The 25,246-nt window shown below is 46.6% G+C and overlaps 1 protein-coding gene across 6 annotated transcripts in view; it reads left to right on the top strand.

Moving 5' to 3' along the window:
• The window catches only part of LOC125459556 (protein kinase C-binding protein NELL1-like), an 858,388-nt gene that overhangs the window by 253,399 nt on the left and 579,743 nt on the right, over positions 1–25,246 (top strand). For all 6 annotated transcript variants that reach the window (XM_059652179.1, XM_059652176.1, XM_059652181.1 and 3 more), the window contains one exon: positions 5,027–5,126. In XM_059652179.1, the coding sequence (XP_059508162.1) occupies positions 5,027–5,126 (100 nt within the window). The remainder of the gene's footprint in view (positions 1–5,026; positions 5,127–25,246) is intronic.

The raw sequence follows: 25,246 nt of genomic DNA, 5'->3' as shown, positions 1-25,246 counted from the left end.
GAGCGGCAATATATTTCCAAGTCAGCATGGTGAGTGACTTGGAGAGGAACTTGGAGGTGATGGTGTTCCCATGTATCTGCTGCCTTTGTCTTTCTAGATGCTAGTGGTCGTGGGTTTGGATGGTACTGTCTGAGGATCTTTGGTGAGTTTCTGCAGTGCATCTTGTAGATGGTACACACTGCTGCTCCAGAGCATTGGTGATGGAGGGAGTGGATGCTTGTGGATGTAGTCAAGCGGGCTACTTTGTCCTGGATGGTGTCAAGTTTCTTGAGTGTTGTTGGGGCTGCACTCATCCAGGCAAGTGGGGAGTATTCCATCACACTCCTGACTTGTGCCTTGTAGATAGTGGACCGGCTTTGGGGAGTCAGTGGTTAGATTGTCACCTGTTGCAGATGGTCATATTCTGGCATTTGTGTGGCGTAATGTCACTTGCCACTCATCAACCCAAGCTTGGATATTGTCCAGATCTTGCTGCATGTGAACAAGGACTGCTTCAGTATCTGAGGAGTCATGAATGGTGCTGAACATTATGCGATCATTGGCGAACATCCCCATTTCTGACCTTATGATGGAGGGAAGGTCATTGATGAAGCAGCTGAAGATGGTTGGGCCTAGGACACTATCCCGAGGAACTCCTGCAGAGATGTGCTGGAGCCGAGATGATTGACATCCCACAACCACGACCATCTTCCTCTACATTGGGGAAACCAAGCGGAGGCTTGGGGACCGCTTTGCAGAACACCTCCGCTCGGTTCACAATAAACAACTGCACCTTCCAGTCGCAAACCCTTTCCACTGCCCCTCCCATTCTTTAGACGACATGTCCATCATGGGCCTCCTGCAGTGCTGCAATGATGCCACCCGAAGGTTGCAGGAACAGCAACTTATATTCCGCTTGGGAACCCTGCAGCCCAATGGTATCAATGTGGACTTCACCAGCTTCAAAATCTCCCCTTCCCCCACTGCATCCCAAAATCAGCCCAGTTCGTCCCCTCCCCCCACTGCACCACACAACCAGCCCAGCTCTTCCCCTCCACCCACTGCATCCCAAAACCAGTCCAGCCTGTCTCTGCCTCCTTAACCTGCTCATCCTCTCACCCATCCCTTCCTCCCACCCCAAGCCGCACCTCCATTTCCTACCTACCAACCTCATCCCACCTCCTTGACCTGTCCATCTTCCCTGGACTGACCTATCCCCTCCCTACCTCCCCACCTATACTCTCCTCTCCACCTATCTTCTTTTCTCTCCATCTTCGGTCTGCCTCCCCCTCTCTCCCTATTTATTCCAGAACCCTCACCCCACCCCGCTCTCCGATGAAGGGTCTAGGCCCGAAACGTCAGCTTTTGTGCTCCTGAGATGCTGTTGGGCCTGCTGTGTTCATCCAGCCTCACATTTTATTACCATCTTCCTATGTGCCAGGTATGACTCCACCAGCGGAGAGTTTGCTCTCGATATCCATTGATTCCAGTTTTGCTCGGGCTCCTTGGATGCCACACTTAGTCAAATACAGGCTTGATATCAAGGGCTGTCGCTGTCACCTCACCTCACCTCTGCAATTCAACTCTTTTGTCCATGTTTGAACCAAGGCTGTAATGAGGTCAGGAGCTGAGAGGCCCTGGTGGAACCCAAACTGGGCGTCACTGAGTAGGTTATTGCTGAGCAGGGGCTGCTTGATAGCACTGTTACTGACACCTTCCATCACTTTACTGCTGATCGAGAGGAGACTGATGGGGCGGTAATTAGTCGGGTTGGAATTGCCCGCTTTTTGTATAACAAACGTACTTGGGCAATTTTCCACATTGTCGGGTAAATCCCGGTGTTGTAACTGTACTGGAACAGCTTGGCTAGGGGAGCGGTAAGTTCTGGAGCACAAGTCTTTAGTACTATTGCCGGAATGTTGCCAGGGCCCGTAGCCTTTGCAGTATCTAGTGTCTCCAACCATTTCTTGACATCACATGGCGTGAATCGAATTGACTGAAGGCCGGTATCTGTGATGCTGGGGACCACTGGAGGAGGCTGAGATGGATCATCCACTCGACACTTCTGGCTGAAGATTGCTGCGAATTCTTCAGCCTTATATTTTGCATTGATGTGCTGGGCTCTTCCATCATTGAGGATGGGGATATTTGTGGAGCCTCCTCCTCCAGTGAGTTGTTTAATTGCCCACCACCATTCACGGCTGGATGTGGCAGGACTGCAGAGCTTAGATCTGATCCATTGGTTGTGGGATTGCTTAGCTCTGTCATCACTTGCTGTTTCTGCTGTGTGGTGTGCAAGTGGTCCTGTTTGGTGGCTTCACCAGGTTGAAACCTCATTTTCGGGTATGTCTGGTGCTGCTCCTGGCATGCCCTCCTGCACTCGTCTTTGAATCAGTGTTGATCCCCTGGCTAGATGGTAATGGTTAATTGGGGGATATGCTGGGCGACGAGGTTACAGACTGTGTTGGAGTACAATTCTGCTGCTGTTGATGGCCCACAGCACCCCATGGATGCCCATGCTAATTCTGTGCGAAGTCTGTCGCATATAGCATGGTGATGGTACCACACAACACAATGGAGGCTGATGAAGGGTTTTCTGAAGACAGGTCTAGGCCCAAAGCATCAGCTTTCCTGCTTCTCTGATGCTGCTTGGCCTGCTGTGTTCATCCAGCTCTACACCTTCTTATCTCAGGATGAAGTCAAGTATGTTTTTCCTCTTGTTGGCTCCTTAACCACCTGCCGCAGACCCAGTCTGGCAGTTATGGACCTGACCAGCTCGATCAGTAGAGCTGCTGCTGAGCCACTCTTCTTGGTGGACTTTGAAATCCCCCACCCAAAGTACATTTTGTGCCCTTACCATCCTCAGTGCTTCTGCTAGGTGGTGTTCAACATTGAGGAGTACTGATTCATCAGCTGAGGGAGGATGGTATGTAGTAATCAGCAGGAGTTTTCCTTGTCCATGTTTGACCTGTGGTCCTCAAGAAACTCCCTCCCGACAGTATCCCACTGTGCCACGCCCTCTGTTGGGTCTGTCCTGCCGGTGAGACAGTACATATCCAGGGATGGTGATGGTGCTGTCTGGGACATTGTCTGTAACATATGGTTTTGTGAGAATAACAAATGCCAGGCTGTTGCTTGGCTAGTCTGTGAGACGGCTCTCCCAATTTTGGCACTAGCCTCCAGATGTTAGTGAGGAGGACTTTGCAGGGTCAACAGGGCTGTTTCTGCTGTTGTGTTTTCCAGTGCCTAGGTGCCCAGATGATCCGTCCAGTTTCATTTCTCTGAGTCTTTGCAGCAATTCATACACCTGAGTGGCTTGCTAGGCCATTTCAGAGGGTATGTGAGAGCTAACCACATTGTTGTGGGTCTGGAGTCACACTTAGGCCAGGCCAGGTGATTGTGGCAGATTTCCTTCCCTGAAGGTCATCAGTGAACCAGTTGTGTTTTCCCAATAATCGGCAACAATTTCATGGTGATCAGTAGATTCCAGACATTCCAGACATTTTTTGTATTCAAATTCCACCATCTGCTGTGGTGGGATGCGAATCCGTGCCCCCAGAACTCTCCTCCCGACCTCCCCACCTACACTCACCTTTACAGGCTATATCCCCACCTCTTTGACCTGCCTGTCTCCTCTCCAACTATCTTTTCCTCTATCCATCTTCTATCTGCCTCCCCCTCTCTCCCTATTTATTTCAAAAGCCCCTTCCCGTCACCCATTTCTGAAGAAGGGCCGAGGCCCAAAACATCAGCCTTTCTGCTCCTAAGATGCTGCTTGGCCTGCTGTGTTCATTCAGCTCCACACCTTGTTATCTCAGATTCTCCAGCATCTGCAGTCCCTACTATCTCTGAAACAATTTTATCCCCAGAACATCAGCTGGGTAGCTGGATTAATAGTGATAATACCACCAGGCCTACCTGATGTTGCTCAACCTGCTCAGTATCTTCAGCATTTCAGCATTTGTTTCATCATTAATCCATACTTGCTATCTGACACTTATTACTTGAAGACACATGAGTACACTTAGGAAAACTGGGTAAAATGATGTATTAATAACCTTGAGTGTAGTCATTTTCATTCTTCAAAAGAGATTCAATCTTCCTGCTGCATTCGATCTGCCAGTTCTTTCATCCAAATGCATCTACACAGAGTTGGCATTCACATAATTACAAGTGTACAAATAGAAATGCAATGTATTTTATTGTTTTGACACTGAGAATGTGCCCTTTTTGTACCTTGTGTAACAATATTATAAAATTATTTAACAAGATGATGTTTTGTGTTTTGCACAGAGGAGTTGCTCCCATGTATATTTCCACCCAATCTGTGCAGGAAAACCTGTGTAAACAAGTAGTTAGAGAGGTTGTGAGTATGATTTGGGCTTATTTGAAGAATTAGTAAGATTGGACTGATGAGGGGAAGATTTAAACAGTATTATATTTAATAAGATGATGTAGGCCTCGGAAGGAACATGTTTCCAAAAATAGACACACATGAACAAGAAAAAATATTCCACTATCATCAGCAATCTATCGTGTTTTATTTTCATGTATACTTTGATCCAGCCGAACATTTTAATAACAATCTGTTCAGACAGAATTTTGCTAAACAGAAATGTGACTTAGCGTATTCGTCAATAAAGGGTAAAGTCACGATAGTCCTACTGGACCATAGTTCACCTCTCATCACGGTGGTGGTTTAACCTGAGGGTGACCTTCGGGGAAGGCAGTGGTTGAGAGGGACAGCCCTTCATGGTAACCTGAGCTTGAGCAGGAATTATACCCATGCTATTGAAGTCAGTCTGTATCAGTCAATAGCTGAAAATGTGTCCAGGCTTGGAAAGGGTTAATACAGTAACATTTTGGGAGGTCTGAATCAGTTTTGCTTTAAGATAGACCAGAGAGTACTCAAGAAAGGATTTCCACATTGACTGCAATTGTTTGAGAGAAGAATTTATTACATTCCATTGAGGTTTCAGAACTAATACTGTTTCTTTCTATGTGTGAGAATATGAGTCGAATAATAGTTCTAATTAATGCTTAACAGAACCGGACAATGGCCATTGTTCATGAGATGTGTCCAGTTTTGGATTGCCCACTCGAGGAACAAATTCAGCCTGAAAGCAGGTGCTGTAATGTATGTCGTGGTAAGTACAAATGCTGTACCTTATCATTCCAGGTGCTTGTCTGTAGCAGTTTAAAATTCAGATGTTCTTTAGGATCCACTTAATTTGATAGGCTGGCATTTGGAAGGCCTGGCATTGCAGCGGCTTGCAGATGAATGTGGCAAAACCTCCTTCAAGTATACCTCCCTACCCAATTATCAAATACTGAGTATGACCAAGTTATTGCAGATGCTGGATCTGTACTGAAAACAACAAATGCTGGTGATCAGAGCAGGTCAGACAGCATCCATGGAGAGAGAGCAAGCTAACGTTTCGAGTTTCGATGATTCTCTCCATGGATGCTGTCTGACCCGCTGTGATTTCCAGCATTTATTGCTTTCAGTATCAAGTACTGAGATTGCCTTTGCATGTTAACTATCACCATGTAACACAGCACATTGCTTCTGCCACTCAAGAGCACATTCTACTTGAGAGCACATTTACCACTATCTCACACTGCGTGGTAAGAAACGTGGGCAGATGCCAGTTCGCTTTATGCTTTTTGTCCACTGCATTCAGGCTTTAAATGAATACAAAATTGATCCTTTGGCCTTAGCTTCAGATTTCTTTTAAAGAAACAACTTGCAAATGCATTGCACCTTGCATATCATCAGGAAATCTCAAGGTATTTCAGAACATTAAAGACAAGGCCACATGATGGTCAGAGATGTTTATCTACCTATTATACACTGTGTCTTATTTACCAAAATTGGATAGGGCTGATAAAAGTCTTTGAATTACTATCACCTATCTTGGACCTGTGTTGTATCAGGATTTCACTTCCATAAACACTGGTGTAATGTAGGCAAAATTGTTTGACAATTTACATGACACAAAGATTGACTCAAAAATGGCTGCATGACCATTTATTGGTTATGTGACATGTCCTGACCAGAAAATTACTCTGGAAGAGAAATCTGTCACTCAAGCAACTAATTGTGAGATAAACCTAACATTTGGAGCATTTTCCAACATAGCCTGGAAACGTTGTGAGAGTACTGATGTGGAAGTTTTACACAGCTTTAGACAATTAACCTGTACTTATGGTCGATGTCGGGAGTGTGACAGTGGGAAGCAAGGTCAGAAATCACATGACACAACCCCTGACCTCATCCCAAGACCAGCCCAGCTCGTCCCCACCTCCTTGACCTGTCTGTCTTTTCTCCCACCTATCCGTTTCGCTCACCTCACTGACCAACCCACATCCCTACTTCCTACCTGCTAGCCAGATCCCCACCTTCTTGACCTGTCCATCTTTCCACCGACCTCCATGCCCCTCCCACCCAACTGACCAATCCCCATCCCAACTCCCCACCTACACACACCTTTACTGGCGCCATCCCCGCATCTATGACCTGTCCGTCTTCTCTCCACCAATCCACCTTCCATCATCGTCTACCCCTCTCTCTATTTATTTGAGTCCCCTTCCCAATCCCATTTCTGAAGAAGGGTCCAGATCTGAAACATCAGCTTTTCCGCTCCTATGAAGCTGCTTGGCCTGCTGTGTTCATCCAGCTCTACACTTTGTTATGTCAGCATTGGCAGTTCCTACTATCTCTCACAAGGTTATAGTCCATCAGGTTTATTTAAAAACGCAGGCTTTTTGAGCTTCACTCCTTCTTCAGGTATCAGTGAGAGAGGTAGTATCAGACACAGAATGTATAAGTTAATGATAAAAGGCCGCATCACTGATGAGGATGTGTTAAGTAAACCCAAGATGCTGTTAACTCTTGAAACATTTAGAAGGTTTTAATTGATTAATATGCAAATGTAAATCCTGATATTCCTGTCCAATCACTATCCTGAGAGAGCTAAAGATTTTGTCAGTGTAAAGGAGAGTGACATTTTAGGTCAGACTCCAAAGCTTGTTTTCAAATAAAACTGTTCGACTATAACCTGGTGTCGTGTGATTTCTGACCTTGTCCACACCAGTCCAACAGCAGCACTGCCACACTGTGGGAAGCAAGAGCAGGCATTATAAATCAAAGCTATTCCAGCATGTCAGTTTCTTAGGTTTTAATGATATAAGCATGTGCTTTATTTCTTTTTTGACAGCATCTGTAAAAAATCATTTTCTTGTCTAAATGGCTAGTTATGGTTAAAGTTCCTCCTCCTTAAGTAAATAATTAACAGGCTTGACTCTAGACGATCCATTCTCTCACACAAAAAAACAGCAGATGCTGGAACCCAAGGCAGACAAACAGGAGGCTGGAAGAACACAGCAAGCCAGGCAACATGTGAAGGAAATATTGACATCTCCTTTCCATCAAATGCTGCCTAGCTTGCTGTGATCATCCTGCCTTCTGTTGTTCTACCTTACAGAGGTCAGCTCACTGCTACAACATGTCACTAATGGAAGACTCTGTTGTAGCTGTGATTGATCAATCTTTTCAGAGGTGTAGGTCTATAATTCTGGGACAGGATGGATGTGAACCAGGGATATTTGGCCCAAAGGTAGGGCAATACCACGATAGCTAAAGGCGGTCAGAATTCTACAACAGATTTTTTTTATTAATTGACCTGTTCAGGTATGTTATGGCACAACTGGAGTGAGCAGCACTTGGAGCCAGGTCTCCGAGTTCAGAGGTTAGAGACACAACCACGGTGCCACATGATTCCTCAGGACTTTGTTCTTTGAGTATATTTAAAAAGCAGACATTCTGTTCCATTGTTAGCAGATGCATTGTATTCATATTCTGTCCTTACAACTGAGTAATCTTGCCAATGTTTAATCACTACCAATGAATTTCAAAGTGCTTGCTTGTTTTATCATTGTTAGTTCCATTCTGTTACGGACTAAATGATGAGACAGTGCAGAGTAGCTGGCAAATGGTCTTTTTATAATGGATTTGAAAGGAACTAATGACTACTGCTGGTGGCAGTTTGCTGAAACTCAGGAAAGAAAGACACCCCATAGGAATCACAGATGATTAGTTTTATTGATTGATCTGACCAGTGCTTTATTTTTGCAAAATTACTTTTAATAAGAAAAACCTGCATGATGCATTAAGAGGATTTGGAGAGTCTCTCAACAATTATTTCTCATGCTGGCAGTACCTCTCTCATTTGTTATTCTTCACGATCTCGATGCATCTTCAAGAGTAATTGTATCAGTTTGTTACTGATATCTGAAGTTATTCGTTGAAGCTTATAACTGTTTGCGTTCAGGAGAATGCTGTCTTCACTCAGCAAACAAAAAGAATAACATCTGGTAACTTTTGCCCTCCCCAGAGCTTTGTGTCACATTGACATCTGTCATATTATCACCCATTACCCATTGAGAATGCTGGTGTTTGTTAAACAGGGAGTGAAATCTCTGGATGTACAAATGGAGCAAAGTGCAGACAGTATCTGTATGTGCCAGTTACAAAGCTAATGCTCGTAACTCAGTGATCCTAGCCAAATGTCGTTTCCGTGGCAGCTTCTTTATGGTTGTTCATTTTTTTAGTGGATGACTGTGTCTTAACTTCTGAAGATCAGCATACGGTGTTTGTACCTTAACAAAATGTCTCGTTCTCAAATATTTTTCGGAACTGAATTCCTTTACTTCTGCCTGTCTGCATATCTCTATTCTTTTCACCGCATTGTTGATGGCTATGGCTTCATGCATCTTGGATCTAAATCTTCCTTTCTCCTCACCTCAGCCTATTCCTTCTGTAAAGTGTTTATCTTTGGCAGACATTTAGCCATCTTTAGCTCTGTGTCAATTTTTGTCTGATTACCTTTTCCAGTGTTTACCAATATTGAAAAACACATGATTTTCTTTGTCTCTCCAAAGCATATCCACCATCTACAAGGCAAAAGTCGGGAGTGTGATGGAATACTCCCCACTTGCCTGGATGAGTGCAGTCCCAACAACACTCAAGAAGCTCAACACCACTCAGGGCAAAGCAGCCCCTGCCTGGTTAGCACCACTTTTGACTAAGCGTTGCATTAAAGAACCTGAGCAAGTTTGCAGTCAGTGGACATTTAGGAAAAACACTCTGCTGTATGGAGTCATACTTGGCACATAGGAAGGTGGTTATGTTTGTTGGAGGTTAGTCATCTCAGCTCCAGGACATCTCTGCAGCAGTTCTTTAGGGTCATGTCCACGGCCCAACCATCTTTAGCTGCTTCATCAATGACCTTCCCTCCATCGTAAGGTCTCAAATGGGTATGTTTGCTGATGATTGAACAGTGTTCAGCACCATTCAAACTCCTCAGATACTGAAGCAGTCTGTGTTCAAATGCAACAAGTTCTGGTTAATATCCAGGCTTGGGTAGACAATTGGCAAGTAACATTTGCACCACACAAATACCAGCGAGTTTTGAGAAGATTTGTAGCTCAGGTTGAGGTTCTGGATGTGAGTTTGCTTGCAAGGTTAGTTTTCAGACGTTTCGTCACCGAGCCTCCGACGAAGCGCTGGTGTTAGAAAGCGGGACATAACACCAGCGCTTCGTCGAAGGCTGACTGATGATGTTACCTACAATGGTGATGAAACGTCTGAAAACTAACCTTCCAGCTCAGTGAGCAAACTCACATCCAGAACAAATGCCAGGTTATGACCATCTCAAACAAGAGGGATTCATTGACATTTCGATCACCAAACCCTTCGTTACCGAAATCCTGGGATTAAAAATGGCCAGAAACTAAACTAGATTAGCCATATAAATACTGCGGCTACAAGAGCAGGCCAAAGATTAGAAGTCCTAAAGCAGATAACTCACCTCCTGACTCCCCAGATCCCGTCTACCATCTTCAAGGCAGAAGTCAGGAGCGTGATGGAATACTCCCCACTTGCCTGGACGATGTAGCTCCAATAATATCCAAGAAATTAGACTCCATCCAAAACAAAGAAACCAGCTTATTTCGCACTACATTCACAAGCCTTCACGCCCATCACCACCAACACTCATCATCAGCCATGTATACTATCCAGAAGATGCACTGTAGAAATGCACCAAAGATCCTTAGACAGTGCCTTCCAATCTAGAAGAATACAAAAGCAGTTGTATGGGAACATCACCACCCAAAAGCTTCCCTCCAAACCACTCACCATCCTGACTTGGAAGTATATTGCTGTTCCTTCAGTGCAGCTCGGAGAATCCTGGAGCACTCTCCCAAATAGCTTTTAAGGTTTACTTTTCCCAAAGTCAGCTCACCACAATCTTGTCACAGGCAATTGGGGATGTGAAATAATTGCTGTCCTGGTTAGTAATGCCCTGGTCTAATGAACAAGTGAAAACAAAAATGACCTGCAGACAATAATAGTTGAGGTGAATAGAAGATACCCAAGGTAATAATTGTGGCATTATAAATCCTTGCCTTCTTTGGTTCCTCATTTTAAAAAAAATAGTTTATCAAACTTTGCAATGTTCTAATCTTCCCAGTTTTTCCCTTCCTGCTGAGCATCTTTAGCATCTTCATAGATTGCTACATTCTCTTGGGCCTCAACATCAGAGTAGAAGTGGTAATGAAATCTCAATTACAACAATGTAGTTCACTTATTTCCTGAGTATTGTAGTGTTTTCAAAATAGCCTTTCACTTCTCACCCATTGATCCAGTGAAGAAACTCTCATCTTTATTGAACATCTCCTCTGAGTGGACTGTCAGACTGGAGGGATGCAATGTGTTGATTTTTGAATAGGGTTTAATCCCACCACTGGAGCAGATATACTACAGCATTGAGGTGTTAAGCTTATTGGAAATGTTTTTCCAAGATCATCCATTTATTTAAATTCAGTGGTTGTGAGAAAGATAATGGCAAATGGTTAATGCATAAATAGTGATTCTGTTGCTTGTTATTTTATGCTACGTCTAGTTTCTTATTAATTTGTTTGTTCTGCTACACTTAGATTTTTACATTGTTGAGGCTGACTTTGCTTCTTGAATTTCATTATTTATTTCCAGAGCTTTTATTTGCCTATTATTTCCTCTTGGTAGCATGGGTGGGAGGAAATGAATGCAATAATGGCCAGCTCAGCAGAATTCTACTGTCCTTTTAAACAAACTCATTCATGGGATGTGAGCATCACTGACAAATCAACATTTGTTGCCCTTCCCTAACTGCCTTAGAATTGAGTGGCCAGAGAGCAGTTGCAGTTTAGTGAAACATATTACTTTGGGTCTAGAATGTGTGTCAACCAGATCAGATAAGAATGGTATATTTCTTTCCCCTAGAGGGCCTTGGTAAATCAGATTGGATTTCATAATAATCACTAATAGTTTTCACAGCACTCAAAAAAGTACTCAATTCTAGATTTATTAATTGAATTGCACCTACTATCATGGCATGCGAATTGAACTCACATCCCCAGAGCACCAACTTTCCTCTTTGAGTTACCAGGCTAGTGATACTACTGCTTTACCATCATTGACCCCGTGGTGAGTAAAACTGCAACTAAGAATGTAAAATTCCAAAAGAGGGATTTATGATTCCAGAGTCTATTTTGTGAATGCCAATATCTAAAAAAAATTCACACCCAGAATCCTGGACGTTACACTTCAGATCTGGTAAGTGCATTTATTCTGGAAAATTTTATGCACTCGGTGGAAAAAAAAGATGTTTACTGTTTTCTTGCAGACTTCAGTGAACCACACTTCATTTTTTGACTCATCATAATAAAATGCATGTACCTTAGAGTCAGAAACAAAACTATTTTTCTGCTCCATATATTCATAACATCACTCCCAGTGCTAGGGCAGGAGGTCAGGTCCTTATGGTATAATTACTGAGCTGGCTGCAATTGACTAAAGGACCATTTACTGCATGGTTTTCGTGTGAGTGTGATGTAGTTTGCACTTAGTGTTGATGCTGGTGTAATGAAAACATATCCTTTATGACTTTTATTCAGATACTTTATGTTCTAAATTCTCTCATCAAGTCATTCCTTTTATCTCCATTTCGATGTGCCTGCCTCTCCAAAGGCATTGCTGTTGCTTTCACTTTGCATTCAGTGTTGTCACTTTTGTTTATTTATTTATCTTCTGCTTCTGTCTTTACTTCTCTGCTCCCTCTGGGTCTATGGGTACCGAGCAGCAATAGCAGCTCAGCTTAATCTATTGGCAGAGCTGGAGGCAGCAGTATAATTGCAGTGACAACATGGACAGCAGAATTACTCAGGTACGGAAGCAAATGGGTTTGCAGCATCAGTGACCGCTGCATTCGAGAAATCATGGGGGTGACATTGCCACCTTGTGAAATGGGATTTGAGATCTGGGCTTGTCTGGAACCTCTTCCGCCATTAGAACCTTCCAAGATCTCTGCACATCTCCCTGTGTGGTCTCTTATGCACCCACACTGATCACTGAGTTCAGGAAGAAAGAAAGAGGACGCAGCCCTGTCTACATCAACGGACTTGACGTGAAGAGAGTGGGGAGCGACAGGTTCCCAGGAGCAAAAATAACTGACAACTTGTTCTGGACTTGCCACACAGATGCGACAGTCAAGAAGGCACAACAACGCCTCTTCTTCTTCAGGCAGCTAGGAAATTTGGCGTGCCCTATAAGGACACTTGCCAACTTTTACACATGCACCATAGAATGCATTCTATCTGAGTTTACCATGGCATGGTACAGCAACTGTTCTGCCTAGGACTGTAAAAAACTACAGAAGGTTGTGCACACAGCGTAGACCATCATGGAAGCCAACCTCCCATCCATGGACTCTATCTGCACTTCTTGTTGCTGTGGAAAGGCTACCAACATCATGAAAGACACTCCAGCACCAACTGGTAATATTCTCTTTCAACCTGTTCTGCCAGGTGGATGATACAGACGCTTCGACACGGACACACACACACACACACACACACACACACACACACACACACACACACACACACACACACACACACACACACACACACACACACACACACTCCAGAACAGCTTCATAGACTGAATGGACCTCTCCAATTGTAAGTCTAATGTTGATTTTGCTTTTGTGCATCTCCTGTGCAGCCATAACCTTGTGTGCCTTGCTGTGTCTAAACACCCTATGATCTGTATGTCTTTGCATGATATGGTCTGCCTGTACTGCTCACGAAACAAAACTTTTCACTGTACTTAGGTACGTGTGATAACAATAAGTCAAATCGCCCTTACTCAGTGGTGTGCCTTCCACTTTCTGGTCCTACTGTCCAATTCACCCCAAAAATTCCCACCTCATTGCCTCACAATCCTTTTGGATACTGCTTAAAATCAAACTTGAAGATTGATCAGCTGATACTATTTCCCTTCCATTAAAATTGGCCTTGATGTTTGAATTCCTGGTTTTCTAACTTATTGCTCTGGTTCACAAAATCTGACTCTGGGTATCTTGTGGAAATTTATCTATGATGAATAATATGGTTAAATTAAGTTTGAGTTAACCTTATTTATTTACATGAGTGCATATTTTCTGATTCCTTGCTTTGGTTGATTGATGTTGTTATTAAACCTAAATAGCAAATCTGTTTTCTAAATAAAAACTGATCGAACTGCAGATGCTGTAAATCAGGAACAAAAACAGAAGTTGCTGGAAAAGCTCAGCAGGCCTGGCAACATCTGTGAGGAAAAGAATCAGAGTTAATGTTTCTGGTCTGGTTTTCCAATTTGATATGGCAGTGAATCCAAACAGCAAAATATTTATTGACATTTTACATTCAATTCAGCTTTTCTAAAATTAAAACCAAAAGAACTGCGAATGCTGTAAATCAGGAACAAAAACAAAGCTGCAGGAAAAGCTCAGAGATAATGGGAACTGCAGATGCTGGAGAATCCAAGACAACAAAATGTGAGGCTGGATGAACACAGCAGGCCAAGCAGCATCTCAGGAGCACAAAAGCTGACGTTTCGGGCCTAGATCCATGAAGGGTCTGATTATCTGTGCTCTCGGGAGAAAGCTATTTTGCCTCTGCTTTGCTGCCTCGGAAGATACACAAATTCTGGATGTGAGTTTGCTCGCTGAGCTGGAAGGTTAGTTTTCAGACGTTTCGTCACCATTCTCGGTAACATCATCAGTGAGCCTCTGACAAAGCGCTGGTGTTATGTCCCGCTTTCTATTTATCTGGTTAGGTTTCCTTGGGTTGGTGATGTCATTTCTTGTTCTTTTTCTCAGGGGATGGTAGATTGGCTCCAAATCAATGTGTTTGTTGATGAAATTCTGGTTGGAATGCCATGCTTCTAGGAATTCTCGTGCGTGTCTCTGTTTGGCTTGTCCTAGGATGGATGTGTTGTCCGAATCAAAGTGGTGTCCTTCCTCATCTGTATGTAAGGATACGAGTGATAGTGGGTCATGTCGTTTTGTGGCTAGTTGATGTTCATGTATTCTGCCTGTTTGTCCAATGTAGTGTTTGTCACAGTTCTTGCAAGGTATTTTGTAGATGACGTTCGTTTTGCATATTGTCTGTATAGGGTCTTTTAAGTTCATTAGCTGCTGTTTTAGTGTGTTGGTGGGTTTGTGGGCTACCCTGATGTCAAGAGGTCCGAGTAGTCTGGCAGTCATTTCGGAAATGTCTTTGATGTAGGGGAGAGTGGTTATGGTTTCTGAGCCTGTTTTGTCTGTTTGTTTGGGTTTGTTGCTGAGGAATCGGCGGACTGTGTTCATAGGGTACCCATTCTTTTTGAATACGCTGTATAGGTGATTTTCTTCTGCACTTTGTAGTTCCTCTGTGCTGCAGTGTGTGGTGGCTCATTGGAATAATGTTCTAATGCAGCTTCGTTTTTGGGTGTTGGGATGGTTGCTCCTGTAGTTCAGTATTTGGTCCGTATGTGTTGTTTTCCTGTAGACGCTGGTTTGAAGTTCCCCATTGGCTGTTCGCTCTACTGTGACATCTAGGAATGGCAGTTTGCTGTTGTTTTCCTCCTCTTTTGTGAATGTTTTGCCAGTAAGGGTATTATTGACGGTCTTGAAGGTTTCCTCTAATTTGTTTTGTTTAGTGATGACAAAGGTGTCATCCACATAGCGGACCCAAAGTTTGGGTTGGATGATTGGCAGAGCTGTTTGTTCACGTCTCTGCATTACTGCCTCTGCTAAGAACCCTGATACCGTTGGGTACCAGCGGTACACCCATGGGATCTCTGATATCAGGGTTCTTAGCAGAGGCAGTAATGCAGAGACTCAAACAAACAGCTCTGCCAATCATCCAACCCAAACTTTGGGGCCGGTATGTGGATGACACCTTTGTCATCACTAAACAAAACAAATTAGAGGAAACATTCAAGACCATCAATAATACCCTTTACTGGCATAACATTCACAAAAGAGGAGGAAAACAACAGCAAACTGCCATTCCTAGATGTCACAGTAGAGCGAACAGCCAATGGGGAACTTCAAACCAGCGTCTACAGGAAAACAACACATACGGACCAAATACTGAACTACAGGAGCAACCATCCCAACACCCACAAACGAAGCTGCAGTAGAACATTATTCCAACGAGCCACCACACACTGCAGCACAGAGGAACTACGCAGAGCAGAGGAAAATCACCTATACAGCGTATTCAAAAAGAATGGGTACCCTATGAACACAGTCCACCGATTTCTCAGCAACAAACCCAAACAAACAGACAAAACGGGCTCAGAAACCATAACCACTCTCCCCTACATCAAAGACATTTCCGAAATGACTGCCAGGCTACTCAGATCTCTTGGCATCAGGGTAGCCCACAAACCCACCAACACACTAAAACAGCAGCTAATGAACTTAAAAGACCCTATACAGACAACAAATAAAACAAACGTCATCTACAAAATACCTTGCAAGAACTGTGACAAACACTACATTGGACAAACAGGCAGAAAGCCAGCCACCAGGATACATGAACATCAACTAGCCACAAAACGACATGACCCACTATCACTCGTATCCTTACATACAGATGAGGAAGGACACCACTTTGATTGGGACAACACATCCATCCTAGGACAAGCCAAACAGAGACACGCACGAGAATTCCTAGAAGCATGGCATTCCAACCGGAACTCCATTAACAAACACATTGATTTGGAGCCAATCTACCATCCCCTGAGAAAAAGAACAGGAAATGACATCACCAACCCAAGGAAACCCAACCAGATAAATAGAAAGCGGGACATAATACCAGCGCTTCGTCGGAGGCTCACTGATGATGTTATCTAGAATGGTGACGAAACGTCTGAAAACTAACCTTCCAGCTCAGCAAGCAAACTCACATCCAGAACCTCAACCTCAGCTACAAATCTTCTCAAAACTCGCTGAATACACAAATGTTTAAAAACTACTGCAATATCAGCCACTGTGTTTTGACCAGATGTCCTCCCGAGTACGTGGCTTTGACAACTCTGAGGGCCCTGCGGCTTTGAGCCCCGCAATTTAAACACTCCAGTGCTGCAGGTGAAACAACAAAATACTGTTTAACTCTGAATGCTGTCATTTAGTCATTGTCAGAAGAAATCAGAACAGCTGAATTACCATCAACCTGCAAAACTAAGAATCTTGAATTTCCCAAGACTAAAGTCAACAGTACCAACCAATAATTGTCTTAACATCTTCCTGTCTGCTTTGCATGAACCATTTCAGAAACTGACAAGTATTTCTTTTATATGTTATATGTTTAACCTCACTTCTGCTTTCCACTGTGTTGTTATTTCTTCTCTTGTTTAGTAATTTACTAAACCCACTCAATTTGTTAATTCAAGAAACTCTGGTTAAATTGGTTCTTTTTAAAATATAACTTCATTTGATACAACTGAAAGGTATCTGCAGAAAGGGAAGGGGTCTGTTTAAAAATAACTTCATTGGTAAAAAACTAAGGGTAGCCAGTTCAGTACCCATCACCTGGAGAGTAACCATTTGGGGTTTTCTATGTGAAACTGTAATAAATTGGGGAACCTTGTGCAGGACCCAGTCATGACAAATGAAAATAGACTGAATTTTGTGACAGCATCTCCAAACTTCCTTTGGTCTCTGGTACATATTGATCTTGTGAGTAATTCTGAGTGCTTGCAACAAACTCCTTTTAGAGTAAGACATATCACTCACAAGAGAGAGATAAGAGGAACTGCAAATGCTGGAGAATCCGAGATAACAAGGTGTGGAACAGGATGAACACAGCAGGCCAAGCAGCATCTTAGGAGCAGGAAAGCTGATGTTTCGGGCCCAGGACCTTCATCAGAAATGGGGGAGAGGAAGAGGGTTCTGAAATAAATAAGGAGAGAGAGGGAGGCGGATTGAAGATGGATAGAGGAGAAGATAGGTGGAGAGGAGATAGACAAGTTAAAAAGGCTGGGATGGAGCCAGTAAAGGTGAGTGTAGGTGGGGAGGTAGAGAGGAGAGTTCTGGGGACACGGGTTCAAATCCCACCACAGCAGATGGTGGAATGTGAATTCAAAAAAAATTGTCTGGAATGTCTGGAATCTACTGATCACCATGAAATTGTTGCCGATTATCGGAAAAATACATCTGATTCACGAATGTCCTTCAGGGAAGGATATCCATTTCAAGCCCACCCGACTCCTATAGCTGCATAGAATACACCTCCTCCCACCCACCTTCCTGCAAAAATGCCATCCCCTATTCCCAATTACTTCGCCTCTGCCGCATCTGCTCTCAGGATGAGGCATTCCACTCCTGTTCATCTCAGATGTTCTCGTTTTTCAAGGACCACAAATTTTCCCCCACAGTGGTCGAGAACGCCCTCGACCATATCTCCCGCATTTCCCACAACTCATCTCTCACACCCTGTCCCCACAATAACCACCAAAAGAGAATCCTCCTCATCCTCATGTACCAACCTACCAACCTTCGGATGCAATGCATCATCCTCTGACACTTACGCCATCTGCAATCCAACCCCACCACCAAAGACATTTTTCCATCCCCACCTTTGTCTGCTTTCTGGAGAGACCACTCTCTCCATGACTCCCTTGTCTGCTCCACACTCCCCTCCAACCCCACCACACCCGGCTCTTTTCCCTGCAACTGCAGGAAGTACGACACTTTTCCCCCAAACCTCCTCCCTCACCCCCATCCCAAGCCCCAAAAAGACTTCCCACTTCAAGTAGAGGTTCACTTGCACATCCGCTAATGTCGTATACTGCATCTGCTGTACCCGTTGTGGCATCCTCTACATTGGGGAAACCAAGCAGAGGCTTGGGGACCGCTTTGCAGAACACCTACTTTCGGTTCACAGTAAACAGCTGCACCTCCCAGTCGTGAACCATTTCAACTCCCCCTCCCACTCCTCAGACAACATGTCCATCCTGGGCCTCCTGCAGTGCCTCAACGATGCCACCCAAACTTTGCAGGAACAGCAACTCATATTCCGCGTGGGAACCCTGCAGCCCAATGGTATCAATGTGGATTTCACAAGTTTCAAAATCTCCCCTCCTCCCACCGCATCCCAAAACCAGCCCAGCTTGCCCCCGCCTCCCTAACCTGTTCTTCCTCTCACGTATCCCCTCCTCCCACCTCAAATGTAAACCCATTTCCTACCTACTAACCTCATCCCGCCCTCTTGACCTGTCTGTCCTCCGTGGACTGACCTATCTCCTCCCTACCTCTCCACCTACACTCACCTCTACTGGCTCCATCCCTGCCTTTTTAACTTGTGTGTCTCTTCTCCACCTATCTTCTCCTCTATCCATCTTCGATCCACCTCCCCCTCTCTCCCTATTTATTTCACAACCCTCTTCCCCTCCCCCATTCCTGATGAAGGATCCAGACCCAAAACGTCAGCTTTCCTGCTCCTAAGATGTTGCTTGGCCTGCTGTGTTCATCCAGCTCCACATCCTGTTATCTCTCATTCACAAGACAATTATTTTGTGCATTTGCAGTTAAAACGAGCCTACAACACAGAAACAGAGCGTTCAACCCAGTGCAATAATGTTGGCACTTCAACATTATTGGAAACATTTTGCACTCTACCCTAGGCCATTCTATTCCCTTTGCTCTCTCGCTTCTTAAATGCGTCAATACTATTTATTTGAAACATTCTGAGTGACCTTGAGTTTCTTATTCTGACCACTGTCCAATTCTTCCCAAGTTCTTCATTTGGGGCGGCACGGTGGCTCAGTGGTTAGCACTGCAGCGTCACAGCGCCAGGGACGCGGGTTCGATTCCCGCCTCGGGCGACTGTCTGTGTGGAGTTTGCACATTCTCCCCGTGTCTGTGTGGGTTTCCTCCGGGTGCTGAGGTTTCCACCCACAGTCCAAAGATGTGCAGGTTAGGTGGATCGGCCATGCTAAATTGCCCATAGTGTTCAGGGGTGAGTGGGCTATAGGGGGATGGATCTGGGTGGGATGCTTCAAGGGGCGGTGTGGACTTGTTGGGCCAAAGGGCCTGTTTCCACACTGTAGGGAATCTAATCTAATCTAATCTTGTCGTGTTAGCAGCTTGTTCATATTTACGCTGGTTGCAGGGAGTTGTTTGGTTAGCTCAGCTGGCTAGATGACTGGAATGTGGTGCAGAACAATGCCATTGGAACAGATTCAGTCCCCTGACTAGCTGTGTTAGTTCATGGACAGTCTTCCTCTGCACATTAGCACACGCCTATGCAGTGGTTACCTTCAAGCTTTCTGTCACCAATTGTCTCTCGAAGGGAGAAGGATACCTGTGGTTCTTTTTGGACAGTACCTCACCTACCATATTTGTGATCTTTAATCCTGAATTCACCCTTAAGTGTTTCCAAATATTGTTACAACACAGCCTAAATCAAGCCTTGCTATTCTTGAAGTTGAGCCATTTGTTAATTTGCCTTTCTAAGTCACGCACAGTGCCCCAGTTTTCCTGACCTTCAGGCCCAGGTTAATATAATGCATGGGCTAAGTTCCTGCACTTAGCCAGAGCTCTTTTGAGCTTATTCTGGACATCCATTACTGCATTACAACAGCTGCAGTCTTACCTGAGCTCAGTGACTACTGTAGAATCCCAGTCTTTGATCCAGCTAACTGATTGTTCTCTCTATCCTCCAAATTTCTTAACTTCTCTTTCTATCTCTAAAATAACCCATTGCTGGCTTTCGGGCAAGGGTCTCAGGTTACCTAGACCAACATACCTTATGATCCAACAATAATAAATTAATCTCTTTAGCATTTAATACAAGCTCTTAAAAAAAAACTCTTTTCACACATTCTTTGTAGGAAGCAAATACAGGTTACCCAGGCTTTGTAAAGTAATTACAAATGTTCCACACTGTTACAACATCTGGGTCAAAGGCTGTCACAGTCCTTTAGAGGAGATGATGGCCCAATGGTATTATCATTGGACTGTTAATTCAGAGACCCAGATAATGTTCTGGGGACCCAGGTTCATCTACTATGGTAGATGGTGGAATTTGAATTCAACAGGTACCTCATGACAATGAATTCATTGTCAATTGTCAGGAAAAACCCATCTAGACCTCACCTTCCTGGACCTCTCAGTCTCCATCTCAGGCAACCAGCTTGTAACTGATGTCCATTTCAAGCCCACCGACTCCCACAGCTACCTGGAATACACCTCCTCCCACCCACCCTCCTGCAAAAATTCCATCCCCTATTTCCAATTCCTCCGCCTCCGCCGCATCTGCTCCCACAATAAGACATTCCACTCCCGCACATCCCAGATGTCCAAGTTCTTCAAGGACCGCAACTTTCCCCCCACAGTGATCGAGAACGCCCTTGACCGCGTCTCCCGTATTTCCCGCAACACATCCCTCACACCCCGCCCCCGCCACAACCACCCCAAGAGGATCCCCCTCGTTCTCACACACCACCCTACCAACCTCCGGATACAACGCATTATCCTCCGACACTTCCGCCATTTACAATCCGACCCCACCACCCAAGACATTTTTCCATCCGCTCCCCTGTCAGCTTTCCGGAGAGACCACTCTCTCCGTGACTCCCTTGTTCGCTCCACACTGCCCTCCAACCCCACCACACCCGGCACCTTCCTCTGCAACCGCAGGAAATGCTACACTTGTCCCCACACCTCCTCCCTCACCCCTATCCCAGGCCCCAAGATGACATTCCACATTAAGCAGAGGTTCACCTGCACATCTGCCAATGTGGTATACTGCATCCACTGTACCCGGTGCGGCTTCCTCTACATTGGGGAAACCAAGCGGAGGCTTGGGGACCGCTTTGCAGAACACCTCCGCTCAGTTTGCAACAAACAACTGCACCTCCCAGTTGCAAACCATTTCCACTCCCCCTCCCATTCTCTAGATGACATGTCCATCATGGGCCTCCTGCACTGCCACAATGATGCCACCCGAAGGTTGCAGGAACAGCAACTCATATTCCGCCTGGGAACCCTGCAGCCATATGGTATCAATGTGGACTTCACCAGTTTCAAAATCTCCCCTTCTCCTACTGCATCCCTAAACCAGCCCAGTTCGTCCCCTCCCCCCACTGCACCACACAACCAGCCCAGCTCTTCACCCCCACCCACTGCATCCCAAAACCAGTCCAACCTGTCTCTGCCTCCCTAACCGGTTCTTCCTCTCACCCATCCCTTCCTCCCACCCCAAGCCGCACCCCCAGCTACCTACTAACCTCATCCCACCTCCTTGACCTGTCCGTCTTCCCTGGACTGACCTATCCCCTCCCTACCTCCCCACCTACACTCTCTCCACCTATCTTCTTTACTCTCCATCTTCGGTCCGCCTCCCCCTCTCTCCCTATTTATTCCAGTTCCCTCTCCCCATCCCCCTCTCTGATGAAGGGTCGAGGCCCGAAACGTCAGCTTTTGTGCTCCTGAGATGCTGCTTGGCCTGCTGTGTTCATCCAGCCTCACATTTTATTATCTTAGATCACTAATGTCTGGATGTGAGTTTGCTCGCTGAGCTCAAAGGTTAGCTTTCAGATGTTTCATCACCTTTTTTTTTATTTGAAAAAATATACTTTATTCATAGAATGTACAAAAAATAAAACATTTATACACCTACCCAGTCATGCAAGCCGCTCCGGGTTACCCGGGGGGTACATACACCAACTAAAGGAAAAAAAAACAAAACAGAGAAAAAAAAACAAAGCAAAGAAAATACCCCGGCAGTCGTCACCCCGCACAGTCCCAGTTGGCCCCCTGACCAGTTGGGGAAGGCGCCAGCTGGGCCCAGTTACCAGATAGGGTTCGTTTCCCTTCTCTGGACGAGGGGGCTCATACGGTGGTCTTTCCCCACCGCGCCTTGGCGGCGGCTGCCCCAAGCTTTAGCGCGTCCCTCAGCACGCAGTCCTGGACCTTGAAGTGCGCCAGTCTGCAACACTCGGTCGGGGTCAGTTCTTTCAGCTGGCAGACCAGCAAGTTGCGGGCAAACCAAAGAGCGTCTTTCACTGCATTGATGGTCCTCCAGGCGCAGTTGATGTTGGTGTCTGTGTGCGTCCCCGGAAACAGCCCGTAGAGCACGGAGTCCCGCGTCACGGAGCTGCTCGGGACGAACCTCGACAAATACCACTGCATCTCCCTCTAGACCTCCTGCGCATAGGCACACCCCAGAAGGAGGTGATCGACAGTCTCGTCCCCCCGGCAGCCACCTCGAGGGCAGCGTGCGGTGGTGCAGAGATTCCGGGCATGCATAAAGGATCTCACTGCAGAGCCCCTCTCACCGCTGGCCAAGCAATGTCCTTGTGCTTGTTTGAAAGTTCTGGCGATGAGGCATTCTGCCAAACGACTTTGGCAGTCTGCGTGGGGAACCACACGACGGGATCCACCCTCTCCTTTTCCCGAAGCGTCTCGAGGATACTACGTGCTGACCACTGCCTGACGGCCTTGTGGTCAAAGGTGTTTCCTTTCAAAAATTTCTCCACGAAGGACAGGTGGTACGGGACGGTCCAACTACTCGGAGCGTTCCGCGGCAACGAGGCCAGGCCCATCCTTCGCAACACCAGGGACAGGGAGAACCTCAGTAAGTAGTGACACTTGGTGTTTGCGTACTGAGGATCTACGCACAGCTTGATGCAGCCGCACACAAGGGTAGCCGTCAGGGCGAGGGTGGCGTTCGGTACGCCCTTTCCCCCATTTCCCAGGTCTTTGTACATGGTGTCTCTGCGGACCCGGTCCATCCTCGACCCCCAAATGAAGTGGAAGATGGCCCGGGTGACCGCAGCGGCGCAGATCCGGGGAATAGGCCAGGCCTGCGCCACATACAACAGTACCGAAAGCCCCTCGCACCTGACAACCAGGTTCTTACCCGCGATGGAGAGGGACCGGAGCGTCCACCTGCCCAGCTTCTGCTTAAATTTGGCAATACGCTCCTCCCAAGTCTTAGTGCATGCCCCAGCTCCACCAAACCAAACACCCAGCACCTTCAGGTAGTCTGTCCTCACGGTGAAGGGGATGAAGGAGCGGTCATCCCAGTTCCCGAAGAACATGACCTCGCTCTTACCCCTATTGGCACACGAACAAGGCAGGAGAGAGTGGGCAGCCCTACCTGACTCCAGATCTAACAGGAAAACTGTCTGATTCCCACCCGTTGATCGAGACTGCGCTAATGATGTTGGCGTAGAGCAGCCGGATCCAATTGCGGATGCCCTCCCCGAACCCCAATTTGGAGAGGACGTCCCTCATGTAAGCATGAGAGACCCTGTCGAAGGCCTTCTCTGGTCCAGGCTGACGAGGCAGGTGTCCACCCGCCTGTCCTGTACGTAGGCGATCGTATCCCTGATGAGCGCGAGGCTCTCAGCGATCTTCCTGCCCGGCACAGCACAGGTTTGGTCAGGGTGAATCACCGACTCCAGGACAGACCTGACCCGGTTGGCAATGACCTTGGCCAGGATTTTGTAGTCCACGTTCAATAGTGAAATGGGACGCCAATTCTTAATTTCTTCCCTCTCCCCCTTCCTCTTTTAAATGAGGGTGATGATGCCCTTCCTCATGGACTTGCACATTTCCCCTGCCCGAAGCACACTATCGTACACCTCCAGCAGGTCCTGGCCGACCAGGCCCCACAGAGCGGAATACAGCTCGACCGGTAAGCCGTCGCTTCCGGGAGTCCTATTCCTCTGCAAGGACTTGAGGGCTCTGGCCAGCTCGTCCAGGGATATCGGCCGGTCCAGCCACTCCCTCGTGCCGTCGTCTAAGACCTCCGTGATAGACGACAGGAACGACTCGGAGGCCGTGCTGTCCGTGGGCTTCGTGTCGTACAGTCCGGCATAGAATGATCTGCTGATCCTCAAAATGTCGGGCCGCGACGACGTCACCGAGCCGTCGTCCTCCTTCAGCCGGCTCAGCACAGAGCTCTCTTTGTGCACCTTCTGAAAGAAGAAACGCGAGCACGTCTCGTCCTGCTCCATGGAGCGGACCCTGGACCGGAAGATTATCTTGTTGGCCCCTCACCTCGCGGAGGTCCTCCGTGACATCGACCCCCATCAACTGCAGAAGGAGCAGGTTCTGCACCCTTTTCTGGAGTCGCAACAGCTTTCCCCGCCTCTCTCTCGCCTTCCGAACACCCTTGAGGACAAAGAACCTCTTGATGTTCTCCTTCACCGTCTCCCACCAGTCGCCTGGAGACTCAAAGAGGGGTTTCACGGTTCTCCAACCGGCGTACTCCCTCTTAAGCTCCTCGACGTTCTCTGGGGTCAACAGAGCCGTGTTGAGCTTCCACGTCCCCTTGCCGGCCGGCCGGTCGTCCTGTAAGTTACAGTCGGCCAGCAGGAGGCAGTGGTCAGAGAAGAACACCGGCTCGACGCCGGTGGACCTCACCGAGAACATCCGTGACACAAACAGGAAGTCTATCCTTGAGTGGATAGACCCGTCTGGCCGCGACCAGGTGTACCTCTGCTGCGCTCCGTCTGCAGGGGTGCTGAAGACGTCGAGCAGCTTGGCGTCCTTCACCGTGCCCATCAGGAATCTGGACGTCCAGTTGACTCCCCCCACCCGCTGTCCCCACGCCAGATCTTCCATCTGCATCGATGATGCAGTTGAAGTCTCCGCCTAGGATGACCGGCCTGGACGTAGCCATCAGGGGTGGAAGCCGCTGCAGGACGGCCAACCGCTCACTCCGTACCGCTGGGGCGTACACGTTGATCAGCCTCAGGGGAGCATTCCTGTAAGTGACGTCAGCCACTAGGAGGCGCCCCCCCACCACCTCCTGAACTTGAGAGATGGTGAAGTCGCGCCCCCGCAGCAGAATAGCCAGGCCCGAGGAGCGACAGTCGTTGCCCCCCGACCAGATC

This window comes from Stegostoma tigrinum, chromosome 17, assembly GCF_030684315.1.
Source record: "Stegostoma tigrinum isolate sSteTig4 chromosome 17, sSteTig4.hap1, whole genome shotgun sequence".
NCBI classification, from domain to species: Eukaryota; Metazoa; Chordata; class Chondrichthyes; order Orectolobiformes; family Stegostomatidae; genus Stegostoma; species Stegostoma tigrinum.
The sequence above is the reverse complement of the archived record's forward strand: the minus strand, read 5'-3'. Positions and strand labels throughout refer to the sequence as shown.